The sequence below is a fragment of the Rhineura floridana genome, chromosome 14 (genome assembly GCF_030035675.1).
Source record: "Rhineura floridana isolate rRhiFlo1 chromosome 14, rRhiFlo1.hap2, whole genome shotgun sequence".
NCBI lineage: Eukaryota > Metazoa > Chordata > Lepidosauria > Squamata > Rhineuridae > Rhineura > Rhineura floridana.
In genome coordinates this window covers 36,956,054-36,970,672 of record NC_084493.1, presented here as the reverse complement: position 1 = coordinate 36,970,672, position 14,619 = coordinate 36,956,054, and the positions used below count along the sequence as shown (strand labels likewise).

Sequence of the window (14,619 nt, the reverse complement as noted above, 5' to 3'; positions counted from 1 at the left end):
AAAGTCCCGTTTCAAATGTGGTTCGATATGTGGCACAGGGAAGCTGCTGCACGAGGAACACAATTCTAAAGCACTCCTGGATACCGAACTCATTATGCTACTCTTTGGGCGCGCTCTCTTGTTTTCGACACAAGAATATGACAAGATTACCTTTTACAAATTTTTGCCTTGTAATAATTTGAAGCAGGAAATAGTCCTTCAGTCATAGCTCCGCCCTCCCTGAAAAATGGAAGGTCCATGGCTGAGAGGCAGAGTGCATCATTTGCATATAGAAGGTCCCATGTTCAATACTTGGCATCTCCTCGTAGGGTTAGGGGAAAACCTCCTATCTGAAACCATGTATACCAAGGGAAACCTCTGGATCGCCAGATGTTACTCTCACCAGCTCCAGGCAGGTCCAGTATGATGGGTGCTGCAGTCCAACAACATTTGGAGGGCCTCACAGGTTCCACATCCCTGCTGTAAACCAGGGATGGAAACCATTTTTCAGCCCAAGGCCAGCATTCTTTTGGGGGCAACCTTCCAGAGGCCACAGGCAAAAGTGGGTGGAGTAACAAGTGCAAAATCTACCTTTGTACAGTAGGCTAATTTCTGCCCACTCCTCTCCAGCCTCTTCCCAGACAAACCAGAAGCATTAACAGAGTCCAAGGACACATTGCAGCCAGGTAAGGGCATTTGCAATGCAAAGCAGGGTTACGGAGTGGGTATAGCATCGGGGGGATGTAGTCTGCCACGGAGAACCCTGCAGGATGACATTCAGCCTCTGGGCCTGAGGTTCCTCCTCACTATTAAGCTAGACGGACCAACGGTCTGACTCTTTATAAACAACGTATCATGTTGAAAAGGATGGAGATCCAATATGCATTACTTTCTCAGAGTCTGGGGTGCAGCCCTGAGAATGGTGTGCAATAAAAGTTAACAATAGCTACGACCCTAATTAGGAAATGTAAGGGTGTTCCAACAATCTATTCAGTTACAGGAGATTGTAGTCTCTTACCTCTTCTTACTCTGACAGAATTGTAATGCAGTAGAGAATTGTTTGGGTCACATGGTGTGATTTCATACAAAAGCTGAACACTTAATTATGTAATTTTATTTGAGATGGACATAGTTATAAAAGAGTTCACTTGAAATACCACCCCTCCCCCCTTCGTCTTTTTTATACAGTATCAGTACACAATTAATGATTAGGTTTACAACTTAACCATTTGACAAGTCCACATTATCTGCAGGAGCTCTTCCACTTTATGCCTTTGGAGGGGTGATCAGTTGTGCTTCACACATGGCAGAATAATTGGTATGTAAAAATTAGGCTCTTTTGGATCATGTTTTATTTCTCAGAATTTAGTATATCATATTAAAATTATAAGCCCAAGGGAGAACAATGTAATTTGCACAGAAAAATATATTTGTAAGGCCATAGGAATGCACTACAAATTGCCCAGAAGCTAGGAAAAATTGTATCTAAGAGGCCCTGTATTCACATGTATTTTGAAATGAAAAGCCTAAAATATGACACCAGAGACTTAACTGTTAGCTCCTTTAGTCTTACAATTTTTTCATTCATTCTAAATTGGGCCTTTTCATAATTACCAAACACATGCACTGTCACAAGCCTCTCATGTTGTTAATGACCAAGTTATTGACAGAATTTAAAAAGTCTAACACAACATCCATTTTGGCTAGCAGAAATAATGGACTTTATTTGTTGCATTTGCAAGTGAGAAGTGGGAATGCACTTGGGATAGATAAATACCCCATTTATTAAAAAAAACTACACTTCTCAAAAAAGGCTAGCAAGTATTTTACAGTATTGTACAGAGAGAACATAAAGTTCAAGATTTTTATGTTTCATATGCCATACAGGGATCCAAATTTGTAACCAGATGTGTAAAACTTAAAACCAAGCATTTAAGCCATAAAAAGATCAATTGGAGGAGAGATGCTTTGACAGATCAACAAGCATAGATGCACATTTTAAAGTTGCACTCTCATTTATAAAGTCAGTAGTAAACAACAGAAAATTAAGAATGGGGAGAGAATGTACATTTTTTGTTCTGGAAAGAGCATTAAGGATTACCCTTTGTTGAAATGAATGAGTTCTACACAGCAAGGCCAAATGGGTTATATCATGTAGAAATGATAAGGGTTAGGAATCGAAACCAACTATTAGCTAGGTTATAGCAATGTTGTCTTCTGCAGGGTTACCACACTACACAAGACTGATTCTGGATTAAGAAATGTTTGTAGCAAGCAACCAATGCAAAGGCAGCCTCACACTTTCATTTGCATGCCTGCTTGCCAAAAGCTCTCAAGGAAAGTGTTTGCAGTGAACAATTAGCTGGTTTACATGGTAAAATACAGCACATCTGTTTGACAAGGCATACTATTTGTAGACAAAAGCCTTAACTATTATGAAAAAGTCCAAGTGCAGCCATAGCACTTAATGCTGCTGCACAGGCTACATCAACTTTTCCTTAAGACTAATGTTGTTTCCACATGAAACAAGAATTTTCAGGGAACGGACAATTCTGTCACTAATCTTTTGACAGGAAAAAAACTAAACATTAACATTATGAAACAAAGTGAACTCTATGTGGCATCCTTACAACAAGCTTAAAGTGAATTTCCTATGGTCTTACTCAAATTATGTACATTTTAGCATAGCTAGAAGTAAGAAAATAGCAAGTTTTTTTTTAATAAAACAGAGTAGGTACCCCAATTTGCTGCTGCTTCAAGAAGCACTTTATATCAGTTCAACTAGTTACAGGCTCTCTCAAAGGGAAGTTCATAGAGACTATATGTTCATATGTAGAACCAAGATGTGAAGTATGATGCCAACAAAGAGGAAATGTAAGCAAAGAAAATCTGCAGAAGGGAACCACAGAACTTGACAGTTTTGGCTTTCAAACAATCCCGAGATACAGATTTACAATACAAAGAAGTCAGATGTGATAAAAAAAGATGGACATGCATCATGGGTATAGTCACTCTTAGGCTAAAAAAAGCACTTTGTGTTATAAAGTAGGAACTGCAATGTTTTAGTATGCTATTGGGCATACTTGTGTTTTGCAGTTGAATATTCCTGCCAGATATGCTTCTCTTCTAGCCATCAGCCAGATGGGGGACAACCCAAGAGGTCATTTGAGCAATATTGTTAGGACTATGAACATATGGGCAGTGGAGGAACATACCCAAATTCACAACTCTATAGGAATGATTTTTTTCTAACCCGCTCAACCTAGAAACCAATCAGATGCTCTACTGACTACCAATGGCCAACCTATTCATGTTGAAAGATGCAAAATACGCTTAGAATTATATTAAGACCAACACTTGACCTTCTAAAATGAAGTTGTGTGCCTACTTGGCTAGCTAATGGGGCATGTTTCAGAAGGTTGAGGTGGTGTTCAGATTAAGTTATACTTTGCAAAGGTCCATGTTTGGCACATCAATAGAACTAAAGCACCTGTTCTTAAAATCACCCAACATTTTATAAATAATTTAAATAATGGTGAAATAGTCTAGGTATGGGAGTCTCAGCTGAGTGAGAAAGGCAGCTAAGTTTGTATCTGTGCTAAAGGTTTGAACTAGTATCAGTTAGTTGCTACAAGATTCATTGAATGTCATTATCAACAGAATAACAATGCTTTTTGTAAAGCACCTGCCTTATTGAAGAGGAACTGAAAGCTACAGGGGACAATTACACATGCTATGTGCACCTTTTCTATCAATATTCAACAGGCTGAAACAGGAACAAGAAATTTTTATATGTAGAAACAGTTGCTGCATTTAAGAGAGAGCTGAGTGCTCCCCAATTCAACTAAATGTAGCATGAAATAGAAGTGAAGTCACAGGTGAGTTGGATGTCGTAAGTAGTTAAGGAACACTTTCTGTACATGGTCAGAAAAGCAACACCCTACATTCAGAAAAAAAGTTAATTAACAAATACACAAATCTATTTATATGGAAAACAAAACTGGCAAGGTAAGCCCATTATAACCCAAATAGAGGTTTTAAGTGCCTGAGGTGTTAAGCTTTCCACCAGGTTACAAAACCACATTTATGTTGCAGACATATTTGTATGCCTGAGAAAAATACTAGGGGCATACCAGGCAATCAGGCAGACAACATTAGTTGTGCGCATCAATTTCCATAGGGCTCTGAGCCCCTCCCCCCATTTCCAGTGCACAGGCTTTATGTGGGGCCTACAGGGTTGGTGGGAGGTCCATGCACACCTCCCATATCACATAAAGGCCTCCCTTTTGCCTTGACAGAGCATAAGTAAATTATACCAAGTAGATGAGGGCAGCTGGATGGAGATATGGGAAGCAAACATAGCTCTAATAGTCTTTTACGCTGCCCAAGCATCACTGTAGGCAGAGTTCTACTGACTCTACGGGGATCCTCTGAGCATGGGCACTGCATGTATGAAGGGCTGGATCATGCCCTATATATTTAATGGGATCCTATCTGGTCCTTTTATACTACAGCTGGGGGAAAATGCTAAGGAATGCTTAGCAGACAAAAAAAGCTGTGCAAGAACAAGGGCAAGACTCTGCTCTGGCAGGCAACCGAAGACTAGTACAAGTGTGCAAAGAAAAACCAAGCAGCTGTTGAAACAGGCAGTGAAACAAAGTGATGAAGAAAGATTTAGCTTCTGCACATGTGCGTCTCACTTGACTTCACAGCTTCCACATTTGAGAAGAGGGAGCCCAACACGTTGAGAAGCAGAGCGAACCAAAATCCATTATCTTGGTTTAGTGCACTCTACGTTCAAACAGAGCTCTCAGCAGCAGCCTGGTGGTAACAGCTCTGAGGCTAGGTGAGCCTGCGCTTTCAGAGAAGCAGGAAAGGGATTTTTTTCTCTCTAGGTATGCTGCAGTCTATTAAAAGGAGTTCATCAAAGCAGCGTGCATCGAAAGAAGCTGCTCTTCTTTGATCTGTTTTCCATTATTTTCACTGGTCCGCTTGCACCTGCTGAACTGTTGTCATTCTAAGGAGACAGAAGAAGAAAAAAATACAAGGTTCATTATTAGAAAGGAATGGACCCAGCCTTTGGATTATTCCCCCCTCCCTGCTATGAACAATACTCAGATCCAATGAAAAACTAATAAAACATGCTGTTTTGTGTACTGGTGTACCTGAAACAGAGGTCAAGTAATTATCTACACACAGAAAAGTGCTTTAGGAAATAACTAAAGGATACTGAAAATGGAAACAGACTGCCTTCAAGTCGATCCCGACTTTTGGCGACCCTATGAATACGGTTTTCATGGTAAGTGGTTTTCAGAGGGGGTTTACCATTCCTCTGAGAGGCAGTGACTGGCCCAAGGTCACCCAGTGAGCTTCATGGCTGTGTGGGGATTTGAACCCTGGTCTCCCAGGTCGTAGTCCAACACTCAAACCACTACGCTACACTATGGGCCCAAAATACCCTCACTTAGAGGTTGCCCAACTGCATCTTTGTAAGATTCACTGCTCTAATTGTGTCTCCTTACAATCTGCCTTTGCTTGGGCTGTATAATTCTGCCGTATCCAAAGCATTTAATCACAACTGATACAGAATTGCGGCATAGTTAACTGCCCTCAGATGTGACTGCCTGTTGCATCCTTGCATAAGTCATTGCTCTGGGTTTGCATTCTTCCAAACAGAAATCATGCCCAGAACAGCTGGGGGAAGGAGTTTTCATGCCAATAGTGAAACTTTTGAGGTTTAAGAGTATGACTCCAATTTTATTCAAAAAAAGTAGTGTATGCCAGTCATCAGGCATTTGGGAAATAATGGGAAGTATAGACTTGGCCCACTGAAGTGAAAAGGACCTGTGCAAAAGAGAAGCAGCAGCGTCATGTGCAATTCCTGTTCCTGAGGTTCATGCAGGAGTGGGCCCTGCACATGACCTCTACGTGTTAGTCTTATTTATTCGTTGTGTTTATACCCTGCCCTTCCTTCCATAGCAGCCCAGGGTGGCATACAGATAAGCCACAAAACAGAAATAAAGCTTTCAAAATATCATGAGTAAAACAATTTAAAATTCAGAAGTACAGCAAACAAGGAACAGCAAATCATCAGCCATATTCATGTTTCCCCAAAGGCCTGGATAAATAAGTGGGTCTTTAGCTGTCAGTGAAATAATGGTAGTGGACAAAGGAACCTCCATAGCTGAGGTGCTGGCATGGAGAAGGCCCTACTGTGAGTCACTGCCAAAAAGGCCAGGACCACAAGCAGAGCCTTCCCCACAGGAGGGAATCTAACAAATAATCTCATTTGGTAGATTTACATGCCTTTCAGAAGTGAAACTCTTTGTGGTATCTCTAATGGAAAATTCAAAGAGCACCATCCACCAGAATATTCTCCTAAGCAAACCTCTTTCAAACAGAAGGGAGCTACTGTGCCTTGCAAAAGTAACCAGACCCCTGACCAATGCTCTCAATATTGCTGAATTACAAATGGTACATTATAATTTAGTTCTGCAGGATATTGTATTCTGAAACACTGAAACTCAAAATCAATTATTGTAAGGTGACATTGGTTTTATGTTGGGAAATGTTTGTAAGAAACATATAAAACTGAAACATGTTGCTTGCATAAGTATTCAACCCACACATATTAACATTTGGCACAGCCACCTTTCGCTGCAAAAACAGCTTTAAGTCTTTTGGGGTAGGTATGTGCCAGCTTTGCACACAGTGTCAGAGGGATTTTGGCCCATTCTTCTTGGAGGATTCACTCAGGTCATTCAGGTTGGTTGGATGGACAAAGCTTGTGGACCGCAATTTTCAAAGAGTGCCACAGATTCTCAGTGGGATTGAGATCAGGACTTTGACTGGGCCACTGTAGGACATTCACCTTTTTGTTCTGGAGCCACTCCAATGCTGCTTTGGCCTTGTGCTTGGGATCATTGTCCTGCTAAAAAGTGAATTTCCTCCCAAGCTTCAGTTTTTTAGTGGACTGAAGCAGGTTCTCTTGCAGTATTTCCCTGTATTTTCCTCCTTCGATTTTAACAAGATGCCCAGTCCCTGCTGATGAGAAGTATCCCCACAGCATGATGCTGCCACCACCATACTTCACTGTAGGGATGGCATGTCTTCAGGCATGGGCAATGTTAGGTTTGCGCCACACATAGTGCTTTGAGCTTTGGTCAATAAGCTCTATCTTGGTCTCACCTGACCACAAAACCTTTCCCCACATTACAGCTGGGGCACTCTCCTGCTTTCTGGCAAGCTCCAGACATGCTTTCAGATGGTACTTTGAGTAACAGCTTCTTTCTTGCCACCCTCCCAGATAGGCCAGTGTTATGCAGAGCTCTTGATATGGTTGACGGGTGCACCATTACTCCACTCCCAGCCACTGAACTCTGTAGCTCCTTCCAAGTGATTGTTGGCCTCTCTGCAGCTTCTCTCACAAGTCTCCTGGTTCAAGCGCTGAATTTTGAGGGACGGCCTTTTCTTGGCAGTGCCTGGGTGGTGTGATGCACTTCCTGATTATTGATCCAATTGTCCTCACTGGGATATCCAAACACTTGGTTATTATTTTGTACCCTTTTCCTAAGCTATGCATTTGTATTACATTATCTCTCACTTCTGTAGAATGCTCTTTGGTCTTCATTTTCCTTCAGGTCCACAGCCTGACGAATGATCCTTCAACAGTGGGGTTGTTATCCTGGCAATGTGACAGCAACTTTAATGGTTCACAGGCGGAGGCCAGTGGTAAGGTAATGGTGTCCTGGATAGGGCAATTTCTTTCATCTGGGTAAACTGGGAGCTTCCACAGCAAAGGGCCTGAATACTTACGCAAGCAGCATGTTCGTTTTTTATGTTTCTTACAAACATTTCCCAACATAAAACCAATGTCATCTTATAATAATTGATGCTGAGTTTCAGAGTTTCAAAATAAAATATCATACAGAACAAAATTACAATGTACCATTTGTGATTCAGTAATATGAGAGCATTGGTCAGGGGTCTGATTACTTTTGTAAGGCACTGTACATGCCTCTGTGTTCTTGTACACACCTCCCAGTGTGTTTTCAGCAAGACCTCTGCAGCAGAATTTCCTGGAGGATTTGTGCAAGGATTCAGACCTGTAAATTCTGCTTTGCCACCTCTAATGCACCCAAGATCTATTGTTCTAATGGCAAGGCTCCCTCTGGGTCTGATAGTCTTAACAGAGAACTATATGGAGGGAAAGTTCAGTTAGGCCTCATGAAGCAGTGTTCATGTTCCCATAAAAAAAGGCAAATGTATCACAAAATTTCTATTACACTGCTGGGGGGGGGGAATCAAGGCTACTTCAGACTGTGGTGCCTGACGTACATCTTAAAGACCCAAGCGCAATCTGCCTGGCACTTAGGGTTATGTCCAGTGTTAGTCCTACTTAGAGAAGGTCCACTGAAATTTTAGTGGATATGGCTAACTTAGGTCCATTAATTTCAATGGGTCTACTCTGAGTAGAACTTAGTTGGTTAAAACACTTATCCATGTAATATCTGATGCATCAGATTTGGGAGGCCTGCAACATATTGTTTCATTTCAGTCTTCTTTATTTCCATTGGGGTGGGGTGAGGTAGAAAAAGAAGAGTCCTCCCAGGAAAAAAAAATTGCAACCATTTGGATGTGCCAAGCCAAAAGGTAAGAAACATGGGGGCTCTCCCCTTATAAGCTCTGACAGCATTGCAGGCGAATTCTAAGCTTTGCAAATTTTGGCTGTGGATGTTCTAAATGCAGGACTTGAGAAGAAACTGTGCAGAATGTTGCTTTTGAGCAAATGGGAAGGAATATAATCTTCACATTCCCATTTCCAGGGGCATATACTGTCTAATTTATTCAAAATGTGTATTTCAGTTCAGACAAGGAATTTCCTTCTCAACGATTCATCGATTTGCTCATCACCAAAGGAAGCATCTGGCCAAGGTGAAGCAGAGCCCCACATGGATGCGTACCCATATCAGCTATGAGCTCTAAAGGAGGATGGGAGCATATCATGGTTGGGCTCAGCTTCACAGATTCCCTCAATGCCTCCAAAGCTCTAGCATAACATCACAGACAAGACCCCGCTCACTTGAAGAAAAGGTAGGGTTGAATGTACAAAACTCTGGATGACTACTAAGGCCAGGCAAAACTGAATCTCTGTATTCCATACAAGATATACTAATCATGAGATACAGATGAGAGAAACCAACCATTTTTTTGTTGAGTTTTGTCATAATATCCCGTGCAAGAGTGAAAAAAGCCTAGAATGAAGAGGAAAAAAAGTTATCAGAAAAATACAAATGGACTGAAGAGCTCATCTTATATCATCACATTTTAGGCACTTGAGTGTGCAGGATGATTTTTTTTTTAATGAGAACTACTTTTTAGGAGTTTAAAAATCTTTGTCCCCTTCCACTTTTAGTCTTATGGGAACTGGCTTATTAGAGAGATCTTTGAGACTGAGCACCCAAGATCTAAACATGCCTCAGAGCAAAAGTGCCATTTTACGACTCCCATTTGACGGTGTTCTTGGCTCAGATATTACTTTCTGAACAATTTATTTTCCCTCACTAATGTAGCAGAAAGACAACACTACTTTCTGATGGCAGAAAAGGGGCTCTAGAAATCTGTCTAGAATAGGCAGTATAGGCAGGTAGAATAAACACACGTATTGTATATCAGAGAATGTTACGTCACCAGTTTTGACGCTCCTGTCCTATATATTTAAGCTTATTTCTGTTGTTTGGTCAAGTGGTGTCTGGCAGTTCAGAGTTAATTTAGTAAAGAGCTAAACATTCTGAGAAAGTAACGTGAGTCCAGAGCTGGGCCTAAGAACGTGAAGAAAATTCAGTCACAAGGAGGAATGTGAACATGCCCCAACAACATGGGCTCTAAATTAATACAACTAAACTAATGTTGTCCAGAGGCCATTTTACTATTATTCTGTACCAGGAATAGCCATGCAGTGGCCTCCAGTTGTTGCAGACTACAACCACCACCATTGTCTGCTGTAAACCACAGATCCTGGTGTGTATGAAGCATGTGTGATTTGCTTGTGCACTGCAGTTTTAATCCTTCAACCTCATGCACTAGAAAATCACTTTATACAGTTGCTCCAAGTGGTAAGGGCATTTATTCTTAATTTCAAAAGAATGTCAGAATTACGTATTTGAGGTATGCGACAAAGCTGGGACCAAAACCATTTAATGCAAACTGGGCTTGATGTCACAACCTGGGTCACATCGTGCGATTACCCCTGCATCAGCAACTGTACAGAAAAAACATTCCAGCTATAGTCCCTTCCTCACTAAATTAATCATCCTTTGTGATTTCTGCAGTCAACTTTCTCTGTTTTTCCATCTGAATGAATCTGTATGAACTGCAGCATCTCCACATGCAAGTTTAAGAACAGTGACCACAAATCCACAATAGTGATGACCTTCTCCGACAGTTGTAGACAATTCAGGAAAAGGAGGGGGGACTGTCCTAGTCTGCAGAAGGCAGAAGCCCCAGCAAGGAACTCTCATTGGGTCTGGCTTCTGCAGAAGCCTGACACAGAGTGAAACAAGACCCAGCTTTTCCCCTAGCAAGTGGAGCAGATTTGGAAGAAGGGTGAGATGGACTGGCAGCAGCTCTACATGTCCAAAAGGATCTCTTCCATTACCTGCTCCCTGGTCTTTTTAGCTGAAATGCCTGGAATTGGCCTGGGACCTTCTGCATACAAAGCAGGTGCTCTACCACAGAGCTATGGTCCCTTCTCCACTCTTTTGCAATGCTGTGGAAACACTGCAAAAAAGGGACATAAGAACATAAGAAGAGCCTGCTGGATCAGGCCAGTGGCCCATCTAGTCCAGCATCCTGTTCTCACAGTGGCCAACCAGGTGCCTGGGGGAAGCCCGCAAGCAGGACCCGAGTGCAAGAACACTCTCCCCTCCTGAGGCTTCCGGCAACTGGTTTTCAGAAGCATGCTGCCTCTGACTAGGGTGGCACAGCACAGCCATCACGGCTAGTAGCCATTGATAGCCCTGTCCTCCATGAATTTGTCTAATCTTCTTTTAAAGCCGTCCAAGCTGGTGGCCATTACTGCATCTTGTGGGAGCAAATTCCATAGTTTAACTATGCGCTGAGTAAAGAAGTACTTCCTTTTGTCTGTCCTGAATCTTCCAACATTCAGCTTCTTTGAATGTCCACGAGTTCTAGTATTATGAGAGAGGGAGAAGAACTTTTCTCTATCCACTTTCTCAATGCCATGCATAATTTTATACACTTCTATCATGTCTCCTCTGACCCGCCTTTTCTCTAAACTAAAAAGCCCCAAATGCTGCAACCTTTCCTCGTAAGGGAGTCGCTCCATCCCCTTGATCATTCTGGTTGCCCTCTTCTGAACCTTTTCCAACTCTAGAATATCCTTTTTGAGATGAGGCGACCAGAACTGTACACAGTATTCCAAATGCGGCCGCACCATAGATTTATACAACGGCATTATGATATCGCCTGTTTTATTTTCAATACCTTTCCTAATTATCGCTAGCATGGAATTTGCCTTTTTCACAGCTGCCGCACACTGGGTCGACATTTTCATCGTGCTGTCCACCACAACCCCGAGGTCTCTCTCCTGGTCGGTCACCGCCAGTTCAGACCCCATGAGCGTATATGTGAAATTCAGATTTTTTGCTCCAATATGCATAATTTTACACTTGTTTATATTGAATTGCATTTGCCATTTTTCTGCCCATGCACTCAGTTTGGAGAGATCTTTTTGGAGCTCTTCACAATCCCTTTTTGTTTTAACAACCCTGAACAATTTAGTGTCGTCAGCAAACTTGGCCACTTCACTGCTCACTCTATTCTAATAGAATTCTAATAGGTTACTGAGACAGGACTTTCCCTTGCAGAAGCCATGCTGGCTCTGCTTCAGCAAGGCTTGTTCTTCTATGTGCTTAGTTAATCTAGCTTTAATAATACTTTCTACCAGTTTTCCAGGGACAGAAGTTAAGCTAACTGGCCTGTAATTTCCGGGATCCCCTCTGGATCCCTTTTTGAATATTGGCTCCCCGAGTCCTTGAGTCCTTCGTGTATTCTGGTGAGGGGTCAGCTGCCATACAAATAATTGCTGGCTAGTAAGCCAAGCTAAGATTTGAACCCCCCACTCCTGATGACCACCCAAAAGCACTTGTGTAAATACAGGACTTTATTTAGTGCATCTATAGTACAACATACAAATCATAAATAAAAAGTTACAACATCAGAAAAACATTTTAACCACTAGGTGGCCAACAAATTGTTAGTTGCTCTTACCTCTTCCACATTTATGCTTGATTTTGCACTTGTCTCCAGAAATTTGATTCCATAATCAATTGCTAACTGCAAAAGTATTAATAAGAATTCATTGGTGTTTTTAAAAAGTAAATTTTCAACATGCTGTCAGCTCATCTAGCTGCTCAACTACATTGTAGCAGCTGCAAGCAGGACTTATGGCTAAGTCAACACTATTTCTATCATTCTCAAGCTACTGCAGTCTTTAGTTGGAATCCAAAGGGGCCAATGTGCAAAAGGACTTCCATATGTATGGTGTGTGCAATGCCCCATTTTCCCTTAAGGTGGCAGCCCCACTCCATCCCTCTTGGAAATTTGCTGTGGCATGCCCCCACCCTTTGGAACCAGGATTGGGTTGAAGTACAAACGGTGGAGCTGAAGGGCCACCACACACATGGAAGACACCGCCTAGCTCTTTCAAGTGCAGCCTCTGCATTCTGTTGTTACTGCTGTTTTTCCATTTTCAAGCAGTTTAAGGAAGCAAGACACACCACACTATGATACCACTTTCAGGTCTGCCCTTTACAAGATGCTAGCCTACTATCCAGTATGAGCAGTAACCCAGAATGGTGTTTTTAACCAGTGAAAAGAGTTACTAAAAATGGATGGAGCTCTAGGTTTAAGTCTGAAAATAAAACAACCTGAGTAGTTGGGAAAACATAACTGAGTCAATCCAAGGCCTCAGAAAATTGCTTCCTCCTGCCCATCTACCTGCCTCATTCCACCCCAATCTCATGGAGCAGCTTCATTCCATTAGGCTGGATTGTGAGGGATTGGGTTCCCCCTCCTCTTAATTCCCCCCTCTCCGCCCATTTCCATCCTGGCTTTTCTCCATTAGGTTCTAAGGGAGAGGGACAGAAAGGGGTGGAATTGGAGACCGGGGAGCCAAGCTAGACTTCCATGTACACCATGGGAAACTGTCGCAAGTATCCCCTTTCTATTCTTTCCCACAGTGGAGAGGGAGCATTCTCCTTCAGCTCAGATTGAAAGTTTGTCTTGGCTTTGAAGTTTGTTTTAATGAGTCCCTGAAGCTGATTTCTATGTCTGCCTTAGGTGACCCTTGCCAACGTCCTTAGTTTTTATGCTAAACTTTGTTAACAGAGTCAAAACTGGTTCAGGACACAAAGGTTGTGGCCCAAATACAACCACAATGAAATTGACAGCATTTAACTGATATCAGTGGGCAGAAGGGGCACAATTTTTAGCTGTTGTCTATTCACACAGGAAGAATGAAACAGTTGTAACTGTCCAGCCTGCAGTGTGGTGGGATTTTCAAGAGTTCCGTATCCCAAATCTTTTGCTTGTTATCCTTGCTGCTCTGTCTTGGATCAACTGTGATTTAAACTCCTGTAGTTGATGAACTTGATAGTTAGCATATTATGGCCCACAGTCATGATTATTTCACCTCAATAAATGATGGTTTTGAAATGCTCCAGGGAAACTGCTGTTTCATAAACTCGAGTCCATCCCCAAATTAACATAGAAATCAAGGTAGTGGTTACTGCACTGCACACTTCTTTTCTATTTCACTCACCGCCTCCAAATGAGAACTGAATCAAGAAAGAAAAGGGCATCAAGAAAGTGAAAAATATAGAGAGAGTTGTTGATGGAGCAAGATTTACCTTTTCTCCTTTTTCTTTTGAAACTTGCCTTTTCTCATTCATATCACATTTATTACCCAGGATCATTCTTTCTACATCTGAAGATGCGTGCTGAACAGAGGGAGAAACACTAAGAACAGCGAAATCACAACATCTGTTCAACAAAATCTTGTTATGCCAGATATATAACAGGAACCAAGCTATCAGAATGGGAAGTCACACATTTTTAATTAAATCAGAACAAAACTCATTATGTTTTACTCAAAGAATTGTCTGATTAACACATATCTGGAAGCACCCCATAGTATCAACCACAGAAATAAAAGTAGGGGCTGGTCTAGACCAGCATATCTGTTCTTCTAAGCAGTTGACTTTTTTTCTAAGTTCACTCTCATAATTTCCCTTTAACGAGGAGCTTTTGGTGTATGAACGGCAATGGGACAGTTACTGCATTGCTGAATGGAATAAAGACTCATGGACCTTGTGGGCTTCTGCTGCCGTTTTATTTGTTCATGAGCTGGCGCAGTCCTCGTTCTGGAATATACCACCCCAGACTTCAGGTAGGGGAATACATCTTGAAAGCTCTCCCCCACCCCAAAATTCTCCATATAAAGAAAAAGCATGTCAGGGAGAAGACATGGCAAGAATCCTTCCCTTTGACTCTAAGATTTTTTTTAAAAAATACAGGGATGTATTCAATCTTGCGATCATCCCACCTGCATATCTGTCC

General features: G+C 41.8%; 1 protein-coding gene across 1 annotated transcript in view; it reads right to left on the bottom strand.

Moving 5' to 3' along the window:
- Positions 1–1,073: 1,073 nt before the first annotated feature.
- RAB8B (RAB8B, member RAS oncogene family) overlaps positions 1,074–14,619 on the bottom strand; it is a 45,723-nt gene continuing 32,177 nt past the window's right edge. Inside the window, exons 5-8 of the mRNA XM_061595085.1 lie at positions 13,911–14,000; positions 12,271–12,336; positions 9,183–9,233; positions 1,074–4,996 (exon numbers count right to left, since the gene is read on the bottom strand). Coding sequence (XP_061451069.1) covers positions 4,904–4,996; positions 9,183–9,233; positions 12,271–12,336; positions 13,911–14,000 — 300 coding nt within the window. The 3' untranslated portion in view covers positions 1,074–4,903. The remainder of the gene's footprint in view (positions 4,997–9,182; positions 9,234–12,270; positions 12,337–13,910; positions 14,001–14,619) is intronic.